Source organism: Coenobita brevimanus, chromosome 103, assembly GCF_032717465.1.
Source record: "Coenobita brevimanus isolate Jiangsu-jjx chromosome 103, ASM3271746v2, whole genome shotgun sequence".
Taxonomy (NCBI): domain Eukaryota; kingdom Metazoa; phylum Arthropoda; class Malacostraca; order Decapoda; family Coenobitidae; genus Coenobita; species Coenobita brevimanus.
Genome location: NC_137056.1, coordinates 42,844,393 through 42,871,407, shown reverse-complemented (window position 1 = coordinate 42,871,407; position 27,015 = coordinate 42,844,393). Strand labels below are relative to the sequence as shown.

Below are 27,015 nucleotides of genomic sequence, written 5' to 3'. Positions count from 1 at the left end.
TGTTTGTTCATGAAATGCCATTCATTAATAAGAAATCATGTTTCCCTTGTTTTTCAGGACCAGTTGGATGCATTTTGGTATGGAATCACGTAGATCTCTAAAGAAATCTAATGACACTTCTTTGCACCAAACATTTGTCAGTTCAGTCTTGAGTTTGTCCAGATTGGGTGTCTTCTTCTCTCCCATGATTTTCTTCATCTTTGCCCAGCAGTATTGTATCGGATTTAGATCTGGACTCTTGCCGCGCCAGTCGAGGACCTCAATCCGATTATCCTGATGCCATTTTGTCACCTTTCTTGTGACATAATCATGCATGAAAAAGTCGCACCCATGAATAGCGAAAAAGTTCAACAAATGATCTTTCAGAACTTGAATGTACCGGCCACCGTTCATCATCAAGTTCTTAGGAAGAAAGTAGAGGCCTCCCCTTCCCATTTCACCTGAGAAACACCCTCATACCATTACTGATTGTGGGTGCTTAACAGTCGGCACCGAGCATGCAGGGTCAAATCAACTATGGGAGGCAGGGCGACGAACCTTGGCAGAACGTACCTGGAACACTTGAAATGGGCTTTCATCGGAAAATATAACTTTTCTCCACTCATCCGATGTCCAGTGTGCATACTTCTTGGCAAACTGAATGTGCTGCTTCTTCATGTGGTCAGTAAGAAGCGGTTTCTTGGCTGCGGTGCGGCTTGGCAAACCCAGCTCCTTCTCCAAGTGGTGCTGGATAGTTAGAATTGAGACATATTGTAACAGCTGGAGATGCATTCTCTTCAATTCTGCTGCTGTCAGTCGAGGATTCTTGATCACTTCCCTCTTCAGAAGCGTATCTGTACCTCTGGAAGTCGTCCTCTTCTTTCCACCGCCATGCTTGTAATCTGGTATGACATCAGGTGGCAGGCCGCGCGCTGCAGCAAGAATCTTCATGACAGTCGAATTTGCGGGTCCAGTACATTAACAAATTGTGTTGATAGGGACATTATCCTGCCTCCATGCAATGATACTGACCCTCTCATCCCTTGAGCTGTACTTTCCAGGCATGACACCTCGACTTTAGGAAAATAACAGGGCAAACAGTAATGCATACGAAAAAAGAGGGAGGTGCAAGCTCGAAATAACGAGAACATATACTCCCACTCTCACTTCTGGGCAAGCACTGATGTGCTGAGTGTTTCACCACCTCCCACCAACACCAGAGGAGTTGCCAGTTACTTCTTGCCCAAAAAATTCACTTGGTAGAGGTGGAAACACAAAGCAAAGACTGCCAACTCTCCCATAGCAGTTCTGTGTGTCGGTCCTAAGTCAATTTGCGGTGGGTGTATATAACGGTATACTGTATATTATACAAACAAATCCATTCTCCATAAGTAATGGAAAGGTCATTGTTAGGAATATCTTTGAGAGACAGGAAGAGATTAACTTGGGTGAGACAGCAGACTAAACTCAAAGACATTAAAGAAGTTATAAAAGAAGAGAAATGGAGGTGGACTGGTCATGAAGCATGAATAAGGAATAAACCGATGAAGCAAGAGGCTGACTGAGTGGATTCCAAGAGATTGCAAGAACAGAAGAAAAAGGCCAGATAGGACATGGAGAGAGGAGACTGAGAAGCATGCTGGCAAAACCTGGCAGAGACTGGTTCAGTCAGGGAATTCATGGAGAAGGTTGGGGAAGCCTTCTTCCAGCAGTGGACATGCGGCTGATGACAATGACAATGATGATTATATATATTCCTGAAGATGCACTTCAAATGCACCTGCCAGAGAAAGTTAATTAGCTCATACTCACCATATTCAAGGTACTCATTTGCTGCTATATCTGCCATCATCTCGTCGTGAGACACGAAATAGTAGTTCTTTCCATTTTCTTCATCTTTCCGAGGACTTCGCGTAGTGTCTAGCAAGAAACAATAAGCTACATTAATAGAACAGCAGAGCAGTGAAAAAGGATGTCAAAATTTATAAATGGGTGCATGAATTTATCTGCCTATGCCACAATGATATCGGCTAAGGGTGATGCATTTTTACTCCTTCAATACCATGACATATTTTAAATTTTATTCTAACTATTTCTACATGATTTTATACACTTTAGGACAGACTTTTCAAACTTCAAGTGTTAGACATACAGTAATCTTCATTAACTTCTTTACAAAGACTATTTAACAGTAGCAACACCAAACTACAGAAATATGTCATTGTTGTGAAGGAGTTTAACCCACTAAACCAGGGGATGTCTTTTTAATTATATTCCTGTCATCACCTGACACTTTTTTACGTAGCTTAGGACAAACTTTTCACAATGGAAGTCAGATATGGTTTCAACATAACCCCTTCAGTACAAGTGACACCTTTCCTAGAGTGAATAAAATTCTCATAACATGAAGAAACAAAACAGGATGTCACCTAGACTGAAGGAGTTTAATAACAGTGAACTACAAATGAGGGCCATTACTGCACCATTAGTTGACCCCCCTTCAATGGAGTGATTTATTTTACTATTCTATCCTTGCTATTATCTGACAATCTTCCTTAACTTCCTTAACAGTATTAGTCAAGTTGTTAAGGAAGACTTTATCTACCTCCTCCAGCTTGAAAACTCAATAACAGAGTACATACAAGGTGCTTAGGGTCATAACAATCCAAGCAAAAGTTTTAAAAAACAAGAAAAGCGCCTCAAAGTCTGGCAACTTTTAAACATGTACATCTCAGGAACTAAGACAGATATTGCATTTTGTTTCAAAATGTAGTGCAAGGTCTTGGCTATAAACTATCATTTACATGAGAGAGAGAAAGAGAAAGAGAGAGAGAGAGAATTAAATTTTACTTCACATACACAGTATACACTACACTTTCACACACACACATGCTTAGAAACTCAGTTTTACTGTCATTATGAACACTCATTATCATCAGTCATTGTAATCATCATTACCAGTATTACTGTGATATTATTGTCATGTGTACCTATAATGTGCCTATTACTGCCTATATATGCATGTGTAGATGCCTGTATGTGTATGTGAGTTTGTGAGCATGTGAGTCTGTGATGAAATTGTTTGTAAGCATGTGCATGTGTGTGAAAGTGTAGTGTATAATGTGCATGTGAAATAAAATTAAAGGTTTCTCTCACTCTCTCTGTCCCTCATGTAAATGAGACCTTGCACTACATTTAGAAACAAAAAGCAATGCAATATCTGTCTTGGTTCCTGAGATACACCTGTTTATAAGTCATCAGACATCAGAGGCGTTTTTCTCAGATTTTAAAAAACAGCACTCGGGACGTCACGATTCTAAGCACCTCAGGTGTCACTGGAGTGAAGTGATCAATCTCCTGCAAGGGCTGCACATCAAATGGAAGGAATCACATGAGATTCACCTTAAGATTGGTTAGATATAACCACCCAATGTATTTTTTTTCTTCCAATCTTCATATGATTATTCACCTTAGGACAGATTTAAAAAAAAAAATGAAGGGCACACAGCCTTCAGTAACCTCGCACTGCAAGACATCTCTCTAACACTGAATGAAATTGTCTTATGGTTCAAGAATAACAACAACATACCATCCTTGTTAAGCCTGAGAGATAAAAGCTTTGACAGGTCACAATACACAATATTAATGCCATTTACTTACAATCACCATGACATTATAAGCATAACCATGTGGACCCATCCATATACAGAGGGCATTGTAATTCTATCCATGCTATTACTAACTCTACACTTCACGACAATTATTCTTACTTCTCCTCTCGTACTGAACAACTTAAATGTAATTCACAAACCAAATTCTGCTGTAAGCTGTGTTTAACCTTCGGCACCTCTGTCTCTCTCTCTCTGATTCATCAGTCATAGCATTTTTTTTTTTTCTCTAACAAACTGCCAAGATGCAGCTATGCAGAATACATGAAACTTTCCAAATGAGTACAAGTTCAATAATCAAGGCCCCTTTGATTATACTTATCTATCTATCTAACTACAGTATCTATTTATAGTGAGATGCCTTAATCCTCTAAAGGGTGGTCAGACACAAATCGCCTCCATGTTGCCCTGTCCCCTGCCATCTCACATTACATGATTAAAATATCAATAGAAGAAGGACACCAAATTTTATACAATTACTTTTTTAATCTGCAAACAACACAGGTATACTGTATATTACTGAAAAGTTTGTACTCTGAGTACTAAGCCTTCCCATTAAGCGGCGCTATTAAAAGCAAAAACTTGCCTGCAGAACGTAACTGGTAACTACACTGCGACTGCAGTTACAAGTATTAATCAAACAATTCTTAGGCTCAAACTTACATAAACGATAATGATTAGGTGGATGTGTAATTCATCTTTGAATGAGAGGCCTGAGGGGGGTTAGGATTGTGACTGAAGACTTGAAAGGATGGATGGGACTTGAATGTACAGTATTAGTGTTGTGATGAGGAGGGGCAGATTGATGTGGTTTGGGCATTTTGACAGGATGAAAAATGACAACTGTGCGCAGAAGGTGAGAGGTGTGAATGTCGAGGGTAGAGCTGTGAGAGGCAGACCAAAAAAGACCTGGGATGAGGTCATAGAGTGTGACCTCAGGGACAGGGATACAAATAGAGAGGCTGCCAGAGATCAAACAGCTTGGACAGACGTCATTAGATGGCAAAGGCCAACACATGTATGCATGCTGGAGCCTCTACAAATGAAATAAAACTAAATGAGCTGATGGGAGGGACAAATGTTGAAAAACTGTGAGAGGCTAGATATTAATGCTAAGAAATAATATTATACAGAGGTTATGCTACTATATGATCATATGATGCAAGATATTATGAAGGATTTTGATATACTATATGCAAGAGAAAATTATCACAACAGCAGGGGCTGAATTAAAAGTAAATAAATCACTGGAGTAATGACTCAAGTGCAACTACTGTACTGTAATCTGTTTAGCTACAGATCATGGTACTGTGCTTTCAAAGATAAAATCAGATGGTACAGAGGTGAGAGTCACTACAGATAATTATGGTAATCAGGTGTGAAAATTAATATAGCTAAGAATCATGGTGGCTCAGTATGGGTAGTTATGGTAATGGCAGGTGTAATTAATCCTATCATTCTGTTGATGTTTTTCTTTAGTCTCGCTTCAGAGGTTTTTATTCAGCTCAGGAGAGACTTTTCAAACTGAAGGAATTGGATGGTGGATGGATGGACATATAGTCTTCTTTAACCCCTTTATGATGACGTTTTTTTCCTAAACTCAGTAAAATAACCTGGAAGTAGCAAAACTATAATTTAAAAAAATATATGTTACTGGATTCAAGGGGTTAGTAAGTACCATCTGGGTGACTGCACACAATCTTGAATAGTCATCCACAAGAAAATAAGCTATGACATGCAAAACCAATACAAGCTGTCACTGCAGCAGCAGCAAGTTTCTCCAGAGGATGATTTATTTGCTTGGGTATAGGTACTCTAAAGTAACAGACATGTGACTGAAGTAAGGTGGGCAACTCTTAAGATGCAGATGTTACAACTTACTGATACTCAAGTCATATGGAATGGGACAGCTTATGAAGAAATGCAAATTTCAAGGAAAGAGGAGAGACTCAAACATATAGGACTAATTCCATGTTGCAACTTAAGATTTCTCTTCACATCAAGAACCAGACACAGGAATCATCTTCATTTTCCTTCTATGTATTTTCCCTCAGAAATGGAAAATCATGGACAATTTTCCTGTCATAGAAACCTGAGACATGAGAGAGCTAGACACTCTTCTTTTCTTGACCAGTCTCCAAAACTAATCATGTTGGGTGAGTATATATCACTATTTGTTAATAAATGAGACCCTAGCACTGTCAACCCTCTCATGGTTAGGACAACTCTAATATTTTATTCTAACAAAAGACAATCATAGGAGTCTGGGTGTTAATACTACCATTGTTAACCCTCTTCGGGACAGGATTATTCTTGTATCAATACCGGTAATATAATCCAGCTAATGCCAGACAAGTTCATACAGTCAAGCAAGCCACAGGAGCCTTAGTGTCAAAAACAATGGAGCAACATTTCTCATGGGAAACAATCAATGACAGTAAAAAACAAACTAGAATTACTTACGTGGGATAGGATAGGCATATTTATCTGGATGCGAGGCTATGAGTGTGTTCTTGATGTGCCTCCTTCCAACTCCATGCGCTCCCAGCAGCACCAGTGTCTTACGCCGGAATGCTAAAAAGGAGGGAGAAAATGATCAAGGAAGGAAGCAAGATATGACATGGAAAAACAAAAAAATGCTTTGATCAAATGCTCCCATACAGAAACAAATTACTGTATACAGGAAGAAGATGGATGGCTACCTTAGATTTTGGGAGGTACTACCATAAGAGTGAAATGTGGCCACAAGCTTAGTAACCAGTCAAACAATTGACATTCTTGGGCAGGGAACATTCAGCCACATGTAAACAAATGAGATGCGTGCACTATTACACATCTTATACTTAAGCATTCTTTCCTCCAAACAATCTTCCAACAACTTTTAAAATGTAATTAACTGGCTCTGGCATTTGATTTAGCTTCTAGTTATTAAAAAAAACATCAGTTGTACCATGGCCTACATCAATATGGGGATTCCTTAGAAGAAAGGATGGCACTATGTTTATGAATATAACTCTGTATACACTGGTATAAAAAGGCAGAATGTAAGAGGGAAGTGGAGGAGCGATTAGTAAATATAGATTGGAGCAAATGGGGGATATGGAAGGTGTGTGCAAGATATTCACAGAAGAAATCTATGCAGCATGTGAGGTGGTGTATAGGGTGAAGAGAAGACGAAAAGGGGTGCAGGGAACAGCATCGTGGAATGAAGAGGTGCGAGAGGCTGTGACACAAAAGAAGAAAGCATATAGTGAGTGGATGAGAAACAGGGGTGTGGAAGAAGTTGAGAGACAGAAGAAAGAGTCGTATGATGAGAGGAAGAGAGGTGAAAAGTTTACTATGAGAGAGTAAGAAGACAGTGGATGAGGAATTTGGAAGGAATTTGAGCGTAAAGCGGAGGGAATGTAAGAAAATGTTCTGGAAAGAGGTAAAGAGAGTTAGACAGGGTGCCAAAGAAGTTAGCTGGGGAGTGAAAGATAAAAATGGTAAATTACTTGTGGAGAAGGAAGAAAAAGTGAGCAAATGGAGAGAACGCTTTAAGGAATTGTTGAACACAGAGAATGAAAGTAATGTGAGTGTAAGTGGCTGGGGAATGGCTGGGAGATGAAGGGATGTGAGAAGAGAGGAAGAAATCAGTAGGTTGGAAGTTGTGGAAGTAATGTAGAAAGTTAAAATGGGGAAAGCCCCAGGAATTGATGGAGTGTGTGGTGAAATGCTGAAGCATGGGGGAGAGATAGTAGTAAAATGGATGTGGAAGATGTGCAGATTGGCCTGGGAGAAAGGTAGAATCCCAGAGGATTGGAAGTCAGGTATGATTTTTCCCCTGTAAAAAAGGAAAGGGGAAAATGAAGTATGTAGTAATCATAGGGGCATTTGTCTTCCTAGTGTAACAGGAAAAGTATGTGGTAGGATACTTTTTGACAGGGTTAGGGAAATAACGGAGGAATTAGTTGAAGAAGAACAGGGAGGTTTTAGGAAGGAAAGAGGTTGTGTAGATCAGATTTTCATTTTTAAATCTTTAGTGGAAAAGTTTCTTGAGAAGGGAAAGAAGTTGTATGCAGCCTTCATGGATTTGGAGAAAGCATATGACACGGTGGATAGACTAGGATTGTGGAAATCATTAAGAATATATGGAGTACACAGGAAGTTGTTGAATGCCGTGAAGAGTATGCATGAGGGTGCTCAGGCTGCAGTGCATGTGGATAGTGAACAGAGTGAATTTTTCTGTTTGAAGGTTGGATTGAAACAGGGACGTTTCATGTCTTCATGGTTGTTCAATCTGTATATGGATGGGGTTATAAACGAGATACACAGTGGGGCCGCAGATGTTGGAGCGGCCCTAGTGAGAGAGGGCAGTGTTTGGAAACTCCCTGTACTGTTGTTTGCAGACGATACAGTGTTGTTAAGTGAAGATGAAGGGGGGCTGCAAGGCTTGGTGGATGAGTTTAGGAGTGTAAGAAACAGAATCTAAAGGTGAATGTAGGGTAGAGTAAAGTTATGGTCTTCGAGAGAAATGAAGTCAGTGAATGTACAGTGAGGTTGGATGAGAAGGAAATGGAAAATGTGAGTGCATTTAAGTACTTGGGTAGTGTGATGAGTAAGGATGGTAAGTTTAGAGGGTGAAGTTCTTGAAAGGGTACAGCAAGGAAGAAAGGTTGCTGGTTCCTTGAAAGCAGTGATAAGAAACAGAGAAGTGAGCATGGAAGTGAAAAAGTTACTACATGACAGTATAGTGATGCCAACTCTAACATAGGGAAGTGAAGCTTGGATCCTGTTGGAGGGACACAAGTCAAGAGTGAGAGCAGTGGAAATGAGTTATTTGAGAGGAACATGTGGAGTCACATGGAGAGACAGACTGACAAAGAGGGAAGTAAAGAAGCAGTGTGGTGTGGATATGGATGTAATAGGAAGCGTTAGGAGAAGCATATTGAGGTGGTTTGACCATGTGGAGAGGATGGAGAGCAAGAGGCTGACGAGGAGAGTGTATGTGAATGAGGTGGAGGAGGGGAGAGAGAGGGGGAGGCCAAGGATGAGACGGAGGGATGGAGTGGATAGGTACGTGAAAGAGGGGGGTGTGAGCTGGGAGCAGGGCAGTGAAAGGCGGAGGAAAGGACAACATAGAAGTGATTTGTTTGTGGCCACCCCTTACAGGATTAAGGAGTCTGGCAATAACTAGATAGATAGACTTTACCATTATAAAAGGACAAGGGTGAATGAAGGAAGTGTGTTGGGGTGTTAGTCTTAACAGTGTGGCATGAAAAGTGTACAGCAGGATTGTGGTTAATGGGGTGTGTGACTACAGAGAATTTTGCAAGCAAAGCAAATAGGAGGTATCATGCTCCTCTCACAAGTTGAATGGTTGAAAGCATTTTGGCTAGCACCTGAATCAAGTTTTCTATATCTGTAGACTTTATGGACACTCAAGTTCTGCCCATGGATCACCTATGCAATATCTTTCTCTCACTACTCTGTTTCAGTGTAATGTCAACCATTGTGAAGAGCAGGTCCCTGTGTGTGTGTGTGCTTCCAGGTATGTGACATTATGGCTAGCACTTCCTCCTCATAAATGCCACTAGCCTATATTCTGAATAACTACTTAAATAACAATAATAAATGACAATATAGATCAAAACAACCAGTTACTTTACAGAAGTAATCCCTATTGGAGTTTTACTTGGTTTCCCCCCCCCCCCTACTCTGATCACATACTATATCACTGGGGGCAAGTGACCAGAAAAAACATACCTTATGTGGGATTCATACATTAAATGAAATAAGATGAGCAAGAACATCTAAGCACCAAATAAAATATTCATGTGTCAATGGCAGTGTCAGGGTTAACAGCCAAAATGCATAATTTTCTCAGCAATTCTATTAACTGATCAACAATCAAATTCTTTAATCCTAGAAAGGGTGGCCATGCATAAATCACCTCTGTCATCCTGAACCTTTCCTGTAACACTGCTCTTCATACAACTCACATCACTCTTATGAAGGTACCTCTCCAGCCCATCCCTCCATCTCATTCTACGCTTCCCACTTCCCTTCCACCTCCCTCACACTTTCCTCGTCATGCTCTCATTCTTCATTCTCCCCACAAGGCCAATCCATAATAGAGTACTTCTTGTAACATTTCCAATGCAGCACACCATCACCACAACACTTCATAATTTCCTTATTTGCTGTCTGTCTCTTCATGTAACTCCATAAGATCTTTACTCAAATAACTCTGAATCATAACAAAACACAGGTATTTGTGTATGTCCACATCACAATATGAGTTAACAACAATAAATACACCAGTCTCTCAGTACAGTACTTACATGGTAGTTTTATGACCTCTTCATAAGTTACCAAGTCTAACTGGTCAAAGACGGCATTGTGCTTGGCTAGGTATTTGTCTTTATGTTGCTTCTTCTTGCGGCCAAAGAAGGAACAGTTGACTGCAAGAAAAATGATAATTAAATGAATATGCAGCAGACAAGTAAGAATAAGCACACTAATGTAATTACAGACAGGGAATACAAACATAACAAGCAGCCATTTTACTCTTAAGGTGAGAATATATATATATATATATATATATATATATATATATACACTCTCATCTTAAATGTCAGGACCAAACTGCCTAACCCCGGGCTTCTACGCTTCTCATGGGGCAACGTAGAATTGGATGATAGATGGATCAATAGATATATATATCCATCCATCCATCCATCATCTAATCCTACGTTGCCCCATGAGGAGCGTAGGTATCTATCTATCTATCTATCTATCTATATATATATATATATATATATATATAAATATATATGGCATTAACACTCCTTCATATATGCCTCGTGCAGCTGCAACACTCAAGCCCCTGTTTCTTATCAAGGCCTTCATTGTACCAGCTACTTTCTTTCCTTGTGTCACTCTACTTTCCATTTCTTTTGCACATTTTCCTCTCTTTTCTATCACTGTACCCAAGTATTTGAACTCTCTCACCAATTCCAGTCTCTCTCCATTCACTGTAATATCACACTGGGAGTCACCTTTTCTCTCAATAACCATCACTTGACTCTTTCTTACATTTACTCTCAAGGCACGATGCTCACGGACATCAGCAAAACTCATCATTAGTCTATCAAGTTCTTGTCTAGTATTTGCAAGTAGCACTGCATCATCAGCATACAACAAATTTGAGATATTCCATCCATTACCATTCATTACAAATGCCATCCCTCTCTCCATTACTCATGTTTTTACTTCTCTCATATATTAAATATATATATATATATATATATATATATATATACAGCTGCCGTGGCTCAGTGGGTTAGAGCGCTCCGCTCTGACTGAAGGGTCGGAGGATCGAATCCACCCAAGGGTCATTGGTAGACATCAGGAAGTGCATCCGGTCATAAAATGCTACACGCTCCAAACCAAAGTCCTCTACCCAGGGGCAACGCCTTAGCCTTTATTCAAAAAAGGGGTACCTGGCGTAAAACTCACTTTTTTTTATATATATATATATATATATATATATATATATATCCATCCATCCATCATCTAATCCTACGTTGCCCCATGAGGAATGTAGGTATATATATATATACAGTATATATATATATGGTAGGTGGGGGCGCTCACAATCCACTCACTCGATGTAGTACTGCTGTCGGGTGTCTGCCCTTTCCTCTCGTCCATCCTTCTTTCCTTCCATCCTCTTCTGTCTTCCTTTACTTCATTCTTTCCTTGTCTTTCTGCCTATGGGTAACTTTACACTTCCTCTTCTGTCTTTCTTTCCTTCATTCTTTCCTCTTCCTTCTGCCTGTGGGTGACTCTACACTAAGTGACAAGACAAATGGCTTCCTGTACACCAGGAAACCATTTACTACACTAGATGGTAACCATATAACCAAATTTTGGCGCCTGGTGGTTTAGTGAGTAATTATTGCGCTCCAATCGGATTGAGCTGGTGAAGGTTTATATCCAAGGGGTGGTTGGGGTTGACTGCTCATGTAATGCCACTCAGGGATGAGTGAGGCTGGTTACTCTCATCTTAAATGTCAGGACCAACTGCCTAGCCCCGGGCTCCTACGCTGCTCATGGGGCAATGTAGGATTGGATGATGGATGGATGGATGGATGGATGGATATATATATATATATATACATGTATATATATATATATATATATATATATATATATATATATATATATATATATATATATATATATATATATACACACAAATGGTTGGTGGGGACACTCACCATCCACTCACTCAATGTAGTGCTGCTCTCAGATGCCTGCCCTTTCCTCTCTTCCTTCTTTCCATCCTTCCTCTTCTGTCTTTCTTTCCTTTATTCCTTCCTATTCCTTCTGTCTGTGGATGACTCTACACTGAGTGACACGCCAAATGGATTCCTGTACACTAGGAAACCATTTACTATGCTGGATGGTAACCATAAAACCAACTAATGGTGCCTGGTGGTTTAGTGGGTAATTAAAGTGCTCCAACTGGACTGAGCCTGTGCAGGTTTATATTCAGGGGGTGATTGGAATTTACTGATCACGTAATGCCACTCAGTGATGAGTCAGGCTGGTTACTCTCATCCTAACTACCAGGATCAACTTGCCCAGCCTCAGGGTCCTACGCTCCTCATAAGGCAACACTGGATTAGGTGATGAATAAATGAATGAATGAATGAATGAATGAAATGTATATAAATCTATATATATTGTATACATCTATACATATATATAAAATCATTCATTTCTGCATCTGCCCTCCTCTCTTCCTACTTCTCTCTTTCCTTCCTGACACATTTTATTACTTTTCTTTCCACTTCAGGTGGCTCTACACTAGGTAACAAGTCTACTGGTTTCCTGTGGCCCAGGAAACCATTTACAATGCTGGGTGGTGACCATATAATCACATCATGGGGTGAAGTGGAGTATATTATGGTGCCCCTGTAAACCAGGTGGAGAGATGCAAATGCAGTGTTCATCCTGGAACCAAACTCCACACTTTTCCCTGCTTCTTGCTGTAGCAAAGTGCTGTCAACAACAAGGGAACACTGGTTTACTGCACAGGATGGCCCTGCAGGAGGCAGCTGCTTGCCTGTGGTTGATAGGTCTGCTTGGTCAGACAGACTAGGGTTGATCAACAACAACTGTACAATATTTAGTACAATGATGACTGATACTTCAAAACTGCCATAAGCATATATCCATCAAATAGCATAACACAATTTTCACTGACGAAAACCATTCATAATTCAAAAACAAATGTAAAGGAAACATGCTTCATACCAATAACATGGTTCTACAGAAAAAATACGCTGAAAAGAAATGCTTAACACTAATAACCAGTTATTTAAGTTAACAATAAAGCATCAAAATGACTTTGTCCTGACAACACTGCTGCATCAAGAGGACTCTGAATCTCAGACAAAACTGAAGTATCAAAAGGACCCTATGACACAACTGAAGCATTGAAAGGAATCTCAGACAAAACTGAAGCATTGAGAATACCCTGAACCTCAGCCACATAATATATGACTAATGTATTTCTACTGTACAGTACTTTAATCAATCAATCAGTTTTTTTCTTTTCACATTTACCCTGGTCTCTCTTGCTCTTCTCCATGGCAAGACAAGCAGTGCGCCACTCCTGCAACTCCGGTGAAGGGATAAGGCCCGCCGTTCCGTTAGGATCTTTCTTCGCTTGCCACCAGTTCTGTTCATCTTTGGAGATGATCTGGAAGTATGGCAGTGAATAAGTGATGGCATGCAGGGAAGGAAATGAGCATGGAGAAAGGAAAACACCTTGGAGAGGGAAAGGTGCAAGGACAAAAATGGTAATGTAAAACATTGGTTTGGTGGCTTGTATGAGTTAATATGGTATAGTAAGATTCTGGAGGTGATAAAATTGTACATGAATGAGCAAGCGAGTGCAGGCATTAAATAAAATGTAAAGTTCAGTGTCCACTACCATGGTTAAATAAATATACGAGTTGGGTTGACCTAAACCGTGTTTTTCCCTTATATACTGTGTCAAGAGACTACCATCAATTCCTTAAAGTTTTTCATTGTTTCCTACCTTACATGGGAAAAAAAATGGTAAACACGTTGATGATGATTATTTCCTCATTGCCTTGAACGATCTGGATAGAGTTCATCATACAATTGAGATGGTGCCATGGGAGGTGATAATGAAGACTTTCATTCGTGACACATTTAAGCTATTTTTGTTTTTTTAATGCAAGGAAGAAGAAACCAACGACCAGGAGATCACAAACTGTTCCTTCCAAGAAAAAACAAAAACAATACGACAGTGAGCCAAATTCATGATCCGTTCATTTTGAGATGGCTGCACATACTGCATTTGAAAGACTGGAGATCATAGCAAGTACAACATACAGACAGAGGGAAACAGTTCCATAGCTGACCTGTTGCATAAATGAAGGACTGGGAGTAACAGTTAACTTTTGCATTAGAGAGTTGGACAGAAAAGAGATGAGAGTTTGTTGCTACATGGGTGCTACGTGCCCAGGAGGAGGGATGCAAGCAAACAGTTCAGAGGAGCAGTGACCACTGACCACTGGAGCTGCATTTGAAAAGAGATAAAGATGCAACAGTGAGGCGAAGAGACAGAGGTTGAAGGGAGCCAGTAAGAGGAGGAGAGTTAATGAGACGAAAAGCCGACTCCACCCTATTGAGAAGACCTGTATGTGGGGAGCCTTCTCCTTGTTGTGGACAGCATTAGAACAAGCATGATCAAACCAAGTTCTTTTTGCATTAGTCACAGGATGAGAGAGAGGAATGTATGCTCCATGCCTGATAAAATAACCATAATGCTCAAGGCATGCTCAGAAGGCTCTTGGCCATAAAAGCAACAATCATTCCCGGGAAAATCAAAGAAATACTGCCTGAGAGCATCTCAATTAGCAGCTCCAAAGTGTCACAGCTGCTGTTTCTCAGGAGAGCCCACATACCATACTGGAGCAATAGGACAGACCAAGGTGGTAAGGTTGTGATCAGAGGAGACCAATGGAGAGAAAAGATTAACAGCATAAACAAAAGGATTAGTTGTATGGAAACGGTCACATATGGTGGAACTCTCTCCAAGGTGGTCAGGGATACAGCTTGGGTGCTGTACCTGTCACAGTAGGTCATGAAGGTTGGAAAAGATGTAGGCTTGTTCACCAGGTGGATCAGTGAAAGGAAAGGAGAGCCAAAGGTGATGGTGGTGAACACTGAAATCTCTGAGAAAGCTGAAATTGATAGGACGTGACCAATCTTGGAAGAAGGAGAGTCAAAGAATTTTTCATACTGGAATTAGTGGATAGGTACACAGCACAGAAATATTTGGTCAGAGAATGACAGGACAGCCGAGGCCAGACTGTACAGACTTCAGAAGATTCAAGTTCAGGAACTAGTGAACAAAATACCGTATGCTGTTGCGCACATAATAACAACAGCCACTTTTGGCTTTGAAGTGAGTATAGAGAAAGTATGAGGATACAGAGAAGGGTTTGCTATCAATCACCCTAGAGAGCTGAGTCTCAGTGAGGAAGAGAAGGTGAGGTTCAGAGGAAGAGAGCTCGTATTCAACTGAGAGAAAATTAGAGAAAGGGCCTTAAATGTTGCAGAAATGAACAAGACGTGAGTCAGACAACAGTTCCATGCATCTCTCTTGGCTGTCGCTCAAAGACGGGCAGATGATGGGTGTTTTTATGGTACGCCCTCCCCCTTGGGGACTCTGAGGCTGGGTGCGAGATGCCATTTTTGATGACTTTGGAATAGGAAGTGTGATGTTCACTGTGCATGTACAGTACCCTCGCGTCCAACATAGTAATATTGTCATGCATGGGTCACGTGTTGGACCAAAAACGTGTTGGACAAACAATAGAGCTTATGGGGAAAAATGAATTATGTCAGCAACCCTAGGAAAAGTCACCCTAAATACCTACCATATACCTATACATATATTGGTACTATTGTAATTATAATAATAAGTACTATGCTATGAATGATAACTAACCTTTTAGGCTAGTGTTGGTGGGCTTGCTGGGAATGGAAGGTGGTATCCAAGGCTGTAGGTAGTGTCCTACTGGGTCCCCGGAGGATGGCTGCTGGCGTCACTAGCGGGTAATGGCTGCTGCTCCTCCTCAACCTCCTTCATAAATCCTTCGAAATCACACTCAGAATCACTATCTTCGTCCACAGCCATGAAAGGTCCTGCTTCTGCCTGTCCTAGCACTCTGTAAGCCTTCACTGCTGCCAGGATCTTGTCTTGATTTTTTATTATGGTCCTCACGTTGGCTTCATTCATGTCGTAGGCCTTGGCAATGTCAACTTTCCTCTCCCCTTTCTTCTTCCTCTTGATGCTTTCTAGCTTGGTGGCCTGAGGGAGGTGCCGACGCTTCTTGGGGTTCTCAGAAGGCTTCCTAGGCATCGTGAGCAGGGTAAAATGCAGTAACAAGGGCAGAAAATGCATTAAGAAAAAAGCACCTTCCAATGAGAATTATGCTACTGAGTGGCGCTGTGGCGGAAGAAATTTAAACAAAACATCACATGACAGCAGAAGCGTTTTTAATTGGGCAGCATCACGATCACGTCACGATAGCGGGCGGGGAAGGCTACTTGATCAGAAGTTTTCATTGGCTATCATCATCATGGGAATGTCCAGTATGACCGTGTTGGACCGGGGGTGATCGTGCTAGAGGTGAACTCAGTGGATTTCGCCCACTTCTCGGAGCTCTGTGCGTGTTATGCTAACACACTCGTGTTGCAGTAATTAAATCGTATTAAATAATACTAATTATTTGCTCTCCGTGCTGGACGTGAATCGTGCTGGACTAACGCATGTTGGACGCGAGGGTACTGTAGTTTGGTGTTGACAGATAGAGGAAACTGTACAGAAAACTATGCTGGCCAGCTCCTTGTGTTACTGAAACACAGAAAAAGTTCTGCAAGGGGGGATGGTTATCAGCTACTTCCGAGGGCTGATGAAATGGGAACTCCAGCTTTTCCTACCGTCAACTTTCCATCCATTTTAGGAGTACCATCTTGTTCGACTGATGTACGACAGGAGTTGAGTGGAGTAACCAATCATGGAAAGCCAGGCGCCTGACATAACTCCGTAGGAATGAACCACTTAACTTTGAGACAAGACCTACTGTATGTTACTTGTGATATGTCACAGAGTTGGTGACCGTGTAACTTCAAAACAATGTTGCTTGAGGTATGAGTGTACTTCAAGTGAGGTTTGAGTGTACTTCAAGCGAGAAAGCCTTAATTTGGTGGAACGTACAGACAAGCAAGAGAACGGAGGAAACACGTCCCCATGGCAACTTCAAAATCCATGATGAATTCTTCAACTTTTGTCAGTAGCAAGTAGCTGCTTGATAGCCAAAAACACTTTCATAATCTTCTTGATGATTTCCACACATTTATGCAAATGCATGTGAACACTGCTTAGCAAAATTTGCAGACTTTATGAGGTGAAAATGAGTTGTCACACTAAGTTAAAAGTTCATCAATAAAGTATATCACTCTTGTAATGCTCAACAGAGGACATTGCTCAATGGTGACCAGGACTATGTGACAAACTATCTTCAGTGCCTATTCTGATGTTGGCTTTGATAAGGTCACAGAGCCCTAACAATCAAGGTGACAGGGGCACAGGAGGAGGATCAAAAGTTAACAATTTAAACTGAAATCCATTTTCATGACATACTGGTGACTAAATGGGCTAATGATGGAATGGGATAAGGGAAAAAAATTGACTGATGGAGGAACAGGGTATGGTGCAAAACTGGTTGGTGATGAAACAGGGCTCATGGCGGAGCTGGAAATGGTGACAAAGCAGGCTGGTGACTAAATGGGTTTTTTGCTTATGGAATGGATCAGTGACGATGTGGGTTTTGGTGATGAATACAGGTGTACCCCATTTACAGTACTTATATTTATCTATCTAGTCTATCTATATATCTATCTACTGCCAGACGCCCTAAATCCGTAATGGGTGGTCACAAACAATTTGCCTCCATGTTGCCCTGTCCCCGACCATTTTTCTGCTCTCCCCCTGCCTGACACCCCCCTCTCTTATAAACCTCTTCACTCCATCCCCCCATCTCATCCTCGGCCACCCCCTCCCTCTCCTCCCCCTCCACCTCACTTACATATGTTTTCATCATTGGTCTCTTGCCCTCCATCCTCTTCACATGGACAAACCACCTCAATGTATTTCTCCTAATGCTTTCTATCACATCCACATCCACAACACAATGCTTCTTCACTTCCTTATTTTGTCAGTCTGTCTCTCCATGAAACTCCAAATGCCCTCTCATATAATTCATTTCCACTGCTCTCACTCTTGACTTGTGTCCTTCCAGCAAGGTCCAAGCTTCACTTCCATACATAAGAGTTGTTATCACAATACTATCATGCAGCAACTTTTTTACTTCCATGCTCAATTCTCTACTTCTTATCACTCCTTTCAAAGAACCAGCAATATTTCTTTTCAGCTGTACTCTTTCAAGCACTTCATCCTCCAAAGTTCCATTCTTACTCATCACACTACCCAAGCACTTACTGTAAATGCACTCACATTTTCCATTTCCTCATCATCCAACCTCACTGTGCATTCAGTGACTTCATTTCTCTCGAAGACCATAACTTTAACTCTTCCCTACATTCACCTTCAGATTCTGTTTCTTACACACTCTCCCAAACTCATTCACCAAGCCTTGCAGTTCCCCTTCATCTTCCCTTATCAATACAGTATCATCTGCAAACAACAGAACTAATATGTTTCCAAACGTTGCCCTCTCTCATTAGAGGCGCTCCAACATCTACTGCCCTACCTTGTATCTCTTTTATAACCCCATCCATATCCAGATTGAACAACCATGGAGACATGACACATCCCTATTTCAATCCAACATTCAGACAGAAAAATTCACTCAGGTCACCATCCACACACACTGCAGCCTTAGCACCCTCACACATACTTTTCATGGCATGCCACAGCTTCCCATTTACTCTGTCATACACTTTCTCCAAATCTATGAAGGTCGCATACAACTTCTTTCTCTTCTCTAGAAACTTTTCCACCAAAGACCTAAGGATGAATATCGGACCTAAACTAGCTCTTCCCTTTCTAAAACCTCTCTGTTCTTCACCAACTGATTCCTCTGTAATTTCCCTAACTCTGTCAATAAGCACCCTACCATATACTTCCCCTATTACACTGAGAAGACAAATGCCCCTATGATTACCACACACTTCTTTTTCCCTTTTTCCTTTGTACAAGGGAATAATTATACTTAACTTCCAATCCTCTGGGACTCTACCTTCTTCCCAGGCCAATCTGAATATATCTTCCATACCCATTCCATTACTTTCTCTCTCCATGCTTCAGCATTTCACCACACACTCCATCAATTCCAGGGGCTTTCACCAATTGGACGTTCTTGATTGCTTCCACTACTTCCATCCAACTGATCTCATCCTCTCTTCTCACCTCCCTCCACCTCCCAGCCATTCCTCAGCCAATTATACTCGTATTACTTTTATTCTCTGTGTCTAACAATTCCTTAAAGCGTTCTCTCCATCTGCTCACTTTTTTTCCTATCTCCACTATCAATCAACCGTTTTTACCTTTCACTCCCCTACTAACTTTTAATCATCCTGTCTAACTCTTTTTACCTTCTTCCAGAACATTTTCTTAAAGCCTCCCACTTTACACTCAAATTCCTTCCAAATTCCTCATCCACTCTCTTCTTACTTTCTGCTATTAATCTTCTCATCTTTCTCTTCCTCTCTACATATAACTCTCTCTTCCATCAACGAACTTCCTCCATGCCTCTGCTTCCCATCCACTCACTACTGTATATGCTTTCTTCTTTTGCACCACAGCTTGTCTCACCTCTTCATTCCACCATGCTGTTCCTTGTATCCCCTTTCATCTTTACGTCACCCTACACACCAGCTCGCATGTGGCATGGATTTTGTCTATGAACATCTTGCACACACCTTCCACATCCCTCATCTGCTCCAAATCATATTTACCAAATCGCTCTTCCACTTCTCTCTTATACTCTGTCTTTTTTCCATCCTCATGCAACCTTTCTACCCTCCTTGTATGGACTACTTCCTCCAGTCCTTCTCTCCTTCTTTTCATCCATTGCATTCGTGTACCTTGACTTCAACCACCCCCAAGTGGTGGTCAGAAAGTCCACTCCCCCAACCTTTGTATGCTCTTGGATCTATTACATACCATCTCATTCTCTCATCCACATACTCATAATCAATCACTGCCTTCTGTTCATTCAGTTCACTACCCACCTTCTCATCACTTGCCACATATACCTGTGGATCATTTTGTGCCTAAAGAGGGTATTGGCTATCACCAATCCCTTCCCTGCACAAATGTCTACTAGAGCATTGCCATTCTTATCCACTTCTGCAGGCACACCCCACTCACCAGGTACTCCATCCACCTTCACATTTCCTACTTTTTCATTCACATCTCCAAACACAACTCTCTCTCATTCCTCTCAAACTTTTCCATGCACACTTCCACATTTACCATGAACTCTTCTTTTACTTTGTTCACACAGTCTTCCATTGGCGCATATACTGTACACACACAATCACCCACCTTTGTATTCCTACTTTCGGTCTTACCCACACAATCCTTGAACCAACTGATCCATACTCTCTTCTATTCTCCTTTCATCTCTTGCCCACAACGATACATACACCCTCTTTTGCCCTCTCATTCTCACCTACTTCAGCACATAAACCCCACCCATACTCCTACTCTCTCACACTCTCATCACTCCATTTAGTCTATCTAGTCATCTGCAAATAAAATGTGGTAATGACACTGTATAATGTTACTAACACACAGGTGTAATACATTGTCTTCAAGACATCTGAGAGCCACAGGAATATTACAGTACTTAAGTAAAGCTGTGGGGAAAAAAAAAAAAAAAAAAAGACTGTCAAGAGAAATATGATGGAATGGTTTGGACATTTGGAAAGGATGGAGAAAAGAGACTGTCTAGAAAAGTGTACGTGTAGGAAAGGAAGATCGGGAGACCAAAGATAAGGAGAGATGGAGTGGAGAGAGATGTCAGAGAGGGGAAGTGTAAGTTGGAAGGGGGGCAGCCAAATGACAGGACAGGATGACTTGGTGGCAATTTGTTTATGGCCACCCCTTTTGAGATTGAGGCATCTGGCAATAGACATGTTCAAGAGCTACTAACCTGAAGGATGTCTCCAGTCTTGAAGGCAATGCCAGCCTGAGCACAGGGAATGATGTCATCTTCTAGTGGGTCGTAGTCAAACTGCGCGCGCACGTAGATCTGCTGGGGTACCTTTCATTAGTATGGTCACTTGCTTGTCTTGTTATTTATTGAACTAGGCACAAAACGGGGTGTCTAATCTTTCTTTTAATGGTTTTTCAATAGCTAGACCTACTAATTTTTCATACTACTATCTTTATATAACAAAAAAGAAAGATGTTTAATTGATCTTTTAAGTATGAAGTCATGACATTAGTTTTTGTGAATAATTTAACTGGTGAATAACTCTGTGTGTGTGTGTGTGTGTGTGTGTGTGTGTGTGTGTGTGTGTGTGTGTGTGTGTGTGTGTGTGTGTGTGTGTGTGTGTGTGTGTGTGTGTGTGTGTGTGTGTGTGTGTGTGTGTGTGTGTGTGTGTGTGTGTGTGTGTGTGTGTGTGTGTGTGTGTGTGTGTGTGTGTGTGTGTGTGTGTGTGTGTGTGTGTGTGTGTGTGTGTGTGTGTGTCAACTTTCACATGTCTCCACCAAGTGGCTTCAGTTTAGCTTTTGTCATGGTCTTCATTTGCCTGCTTTTTTTTTTTTCCGTCATTATGCCTGTAATATACCCAAAAATATTGTAATCATATTGGTTCTGCAGTTTGACTTGCATTTCAGATCTGGTGGCTCATATTCCTGATTAATCCATTCAATATGATGGCCAATTTCATTGGTTTATTTCTTCATTCTTACTTCCAGATTTTATTCAGTTTAGAAGAGGCATATATCACTGAAAGCTATAAATTCTATATCTAGCACTTTCAGTTCTAAAACTCTAAAATTTAATTAAATCGTCTGGAGGTTGTAATAGTAAATGAAAATTATACCATCAGACTGAAACAGCTAAATTTTCTTCTTATTCCAACAATTAATGCCTTATGGGCTCCCTTCACCCCACTTTAGCTAGTTTGGAGCACATAACTAATGTCTTAACAAAAGTTAAAAAGTTCTGGTACAATTTAAATATCAACTTAACATGGAAGGAACAACAATCTGTAAGCCTTTGCATTTTCAGTAAACCTCTGAACCTGGATACTGTTCTTTTTAGCTAACTATTGCTGTTATCAAATTATTTTATTTAACTCAGGCCTCTCATACTGAATAAGTTTATGATTACATCTAACCTCATCAGTTCGAAAGACTCTCCGAAGATGAAGATTGCTGCCAGGAAATAGCAAAAATTAAAAAGCCATCTCTGGGCTTTAAAGAAGTGACTGACAGTATTCACCACCAATATGCGCAAAATGCAGTTCCAATTACAGTAGTATTATATATCAACTTTTGACTAGTTTAGATATAACTAGTTTCTAAAAATCTCTAAGAATGTTATAAAGCCAGTCTTAAACTTCATCTTTAAAGGATACTTAGCACACATCAAATTCTGTTTAGATAATAAACATGTAACAAGAGGAAATGGTATTATTTGAAACAATCAAACATGTCTGACAAGCTAAAATAATACCAACAAAGCTTAAATATAACCTATATTATTACACTATGGTAAAACTTGAAAGGAAATATCACAATCCTACTGCTCTTAAATTCAGAAAGTACAATGTGACATATAAGATCATTTACCTAATGCCATTTATCTGAAGCAAATATAACGCTGTCATGGAAATATTTTGCTTACTACTAACTACAGCAACACAGTATATCAGTATTAAAATTCAGCACCTTAGACAGTACATTTCGTGACATCATACTAAAAGACTACTGATCATACTGACATTCAAAGCTATGTGAGTGCATTATCAAGCTACATTTTCCATTAGTGCAAACAAAAAACACACTTACAACTGAAAATATAACAAAATGCATAAATCAAAGATAAAATTTTTACAAAACTTCAAAAATGATTTAGTTCAGTAACCAAATTTGAATGGAGATTACCACAGACCACTAATAAGCCATCAAAATAAGACACTTAAGAAAAACACATACTAAAGAAAAACAAATATTTTAAAAAGCACTCATCTAAGCTCTTATGCACAACATTAACTAAAAGCTATAAGAGTCTGGATTCCGCACAAGGTTTAACCCCTTCAGTCCAAGTACAGTATGTACTTTTACTGTATTCCTGCTACATTATGACTATTATTTTCAACTCAGTATTTTCGAACAGGACGGGTTAGATACAGCCCTCAATAACTTTTCTAATGTCGGTCTCTCCTACAACGAATAAATTAATATCAACAAGATGGGAGCATATGCCACGAAGTGCTTAGCTGTGGTGCTCATCTTTATAACATAGGCCTTTGAGCCTGTGAAGGGTTATTCACCCAATATCCTGGAATACAAGGCCACTGCATCATCCAGGCTACCACAATTACCTTCCCTAGGTGTTGCTCTAGGTACTGATTTTACCTACCAACCCACAAGAGCTGGATGGACACCTGAGTGAAGTGACGCCAGCTACCCACATCAGGATTCGAACCCTGGCAGTAATGGGTTGGTAGCTTCGCAGTCAGCAATGCTAACTACTCAGCCACCGCAGTGGTAACATCAAGTATATTGGGGGGGGGGGGGGAAATGAACTGAAGGGGTTAATGATATCGTATAAGCAGTACAAGCAATAATAGCCCCATTAGTGCCATGACAGGAGGTTCCTTGTTTAAATCATTACATATTTATGAGATGTTTAACTGCAATAAGACAAAGAAAATTCATTGTTTCTAACATCTTAAACATACCTACTTACAAGGAAACTCAGATCAACATCTAGTCTTCTCAGATAAAAGAAAATATTAGTACATAATGAACAATTAACAATCATTAAATAGAAAAAAAAAATTCTCAGCCTCTCCAACCTGGTGACGTCTCTTACATATCCTCAGTACATCCAGGCAATTCTATCAAGCTTTTATTATTACTGTTTTATTATTACTATAATTATTATTATTATTATTATTATTCATTCATCCATCCATCCATCATCCAATCCTACATTGCCCCATGAGGAGCGTAGGAGCCCGGGGCTAGGCAGCTGGTCCCGACATTTAAGATGAGAGCGACCAGCCTCACTCATCCCTGGGTGGCATTACATGAGCAATCAACTCCAACCACCCCTTGGATATAAACCTTCACCGGGTCAATCCGATTGGAGCGCAATAATTACTCACTAACCACCAGGTGCCATAATTTGGTTATATGGATACCACCCAGCATAGTAATGGTTTCCTGGTGTACAGGAAACAATTTGGCTTGTCACTCAGTGTAGAGTCACCCACAAGTAGAAGGAAGAGGAAAGAATGAAGGAAAGAAAGACAGAAGAGGAAGTATAATGTTACCCATAGGCAGAAGGACAAGGAAAGAATGAAGTAAAGGAAGACAGAAGAGGATGGAAGGAAAGAAGGATGGAGGAGAGGAAAGGGCAGACACCCGACAGCAGCACTACATCGAGTGAGTGGATGGCGAGCGCTCCCACCTACCACAATTATTAGTTTTTTTTTTTTTTTTTTCTGAAAGGGTAGATACAACATTCTCTAATCCCTCCAGCACTGGGGAATTCTTCTAATTAAACTGGTAGTGGCTAGCATAAAAAGACGTCCTTGTATCAACGGAGGCTAACAACTGTAAAAAGAAGACGTAATGAGTAACCAATACAAGCAACAAAAGGGATCATACTCTAAATGCTTCTGGAGACTTCACAGACCTCTTCCTCAGTGCTTTATTCTGAGATTTACACTTCGATAGCCTCTTTTGGGGGGAAGTAAAAGATACAAACTACATTAACAAGATGCAAGTAGCATTCCATAAAAATAATATGAAATATCAAAAATACATCTACAAGGATGAGGCAGCATGGCCTCGTATGCCTGAAGGATGAATCTTGCTTTAGGAGATTCCACGGCACGTCTTCGTATGAAATTACAGTTACTATTACAGTCACTACTCATTTCACGATGGGGTTATGTCAGGTCATACCTGAACGTATAATGATTTTATCGTAAATCGGGAGATTGAAACACATTATAAAAGGCGGGTTATGTCAACTCAACTTCTCAAAGTCACCTACCCAAGACTGAAACAAAAATGACAATCCACCTTAATTACTTCCTGTGTCCGTCCAAGTTGTCTGCAAGACCAAAACAAACACTATCACACCAATACAGGCAGCGTTACTAACGTACAGTAAATCATTGCAACAACACAACAAACACACTTGTGCAACATTGGCCTTGTGCTACATGATATATAGGCCTTCAGCAGCATGATGCTTGGCTGAGAGGTGACGATAGCTGGGGACACACGTGAATGAGTGGAAAAGACAGGGCTTTGAAGGGGTGGCGGGACCGCAACTGAACCAAAACAATGCTCTGCACGCTGGGACCGCCATCTTGCCTGAGACAAGTAACAGTCACCTTGTGTGTGCCTTGTGCTTTGTACGAAATTTTCTGATGGCAATATTGTTATAGCGGGAAGTTAATCGTAAATCGGATTTTGGGGTGGAACTTTTCTATTATCGTTGTAGTGAATTATTGTATACCGAATCAACGTAAAATGAGTAGTGACTGTACTGTATTCTGCACATAGCACCTTAATATCCACTTGTATAATACTGCTGCAAAGTATGATGCAGTTAACATGAATACAGTATATACAATATGGAAAAAGTGACATGAAAGATGGAAAACATATCTCCAAGGATGAGGCACTATGAAATCTCTTATGCCACCCTGAGTACAGACGTGCAGGGAAGGAAATGGGTAGTCAGGCAGTAACTGGGGAGGTATTTCATTCAGGTTACTTATTTTTTGCGTTGAATATAACTTGAACAAGAACACATAAATACATTGTTGCACACAAAATTATCAACCCCTTCAATTCACTGATGTATTTTTCACTTTTACCATCACCAGACAACTGTACTAAATTTAGGAGAGGTTTTTGGTACCAGAGTGAATAGATGTTGCCTCTATCTACCCCTCCATGACAAGACGTCTCCTTGAAGCTGAATAAAATTGTCTGGAAGCAGGAGGAGTATACAGTATCTAATAACGCACGTCACCAGTTTGATGGGGTTGAAAAATAAATAAATAAATAAAAATAAAGATTCTGCTATTTATGAGTCATACTGTATAAGAAAGTAATGACTACAGACATCATTGGAAGGACCGTATACTTAAACCTCAAATCGCAATGTGGAGTGCAAGTCCGTAAGTGTTGAGGGTTATTACTGAATGCCTGTGGTTTTCAAGTATGGTTAACCAGCATCCCACATTACAGAGTGCAGTCAGAATGACATAGGAAAGATTTTAATAAAAGCATGAATTCCACTTCACAATTCAGGGTTTAAGCACAAGTCTTTGAGTGGCACAAGAGATTTCATAACTGCCTTTTCCTAGCGATTTACAGTATTATGCATATTATACCATTCTACCCTATGGCACGTTTTCGATACAATGCTGGTGCAAAAAATATATAAGATGAGAATATCAAAATTAACGCATAATAAATCGCTTAGAAAAAGGAGTTAAGAATTCTGCAATGCCACCCTGAATTTGTCTCTACATCAAGGAAGGGAAGGAAGTTTGTTATATATATATATAAAAAAAAAAAAAAAAAAAAAAAAAAGTGTACTGCTTAAATAAAAACCTTTTTGACAATTCCACTGCGTAGAGACCAGTCCTGGTGTGATATGGGGGAGAGAAAAAGAGAAATAGACATGTATTTTCAGAATTGACAGTAGACAAATCTGGACTGAGATACACAAATACATTCATAATCAAATCCCTGTTGTAACTTTGGCCACATCCCCAACAAATGTTTGCTGGCATGGGCTGGTGGAGGTGGAAGTTTTGTATCAATGTAACCCATATAAGTGGCCACACTGGACAGGGGCAAGTTCAGGTGAGAACTACTATGGGTTATAATAACGCAGAACCCTCATCTGTGCCAGCAAGTACTTGGTAAGGACACAGCTTCATGCTGGGTTTTACAGGAAGAATAAGAGGCATGGGAAGTTTCTGCACTTTTTTTTTTTTTTTTGCTTGTGTTTCCTACAGAAAAAAAGAAAAA

The 27,015-nt window shown here is 40.3% G+C and overlaps 1 protein-coding gene across 1 annotated transcript in view; it reads right to left on the bottom strand.

The window, feature by feature from the left end:
• The window catches only part of CASK (peripheral plasma membrane protein CASK), a 652,453-nt gene that overhangs the window by 12,347 nt on the left and 613,091 nt on the right, over nt 1-27,015 (bottom strand). The window contains exons 7-12 of the mRNA XM_080284923.1: nt 26,593-26,625; nt 20,924-21,025; nt 13,266-13,401; nt 9,971-10,090; nt 6,111-6,221; nt 1,792-1,899 (exon numbers count right to left, since the gene is read on the bottom strand). Coding sequence (XP_080141049.1) covers nt 1,792-1,899; nt 6,111-6,221; nt 9,971-10,090; nt 13,266-13,401; nt 20,924-21,025; nt 26,593-26,625 — 610 coding nt within the window. The remainder of the gene's footprint in view (nt 1-1,791; nt 1,900-6,110; nt 6,222-9,970; nt 10,091-13,265; nt 13,402-20,923; nt 21,026-26,592; nt 26,626-27,015) is intronic.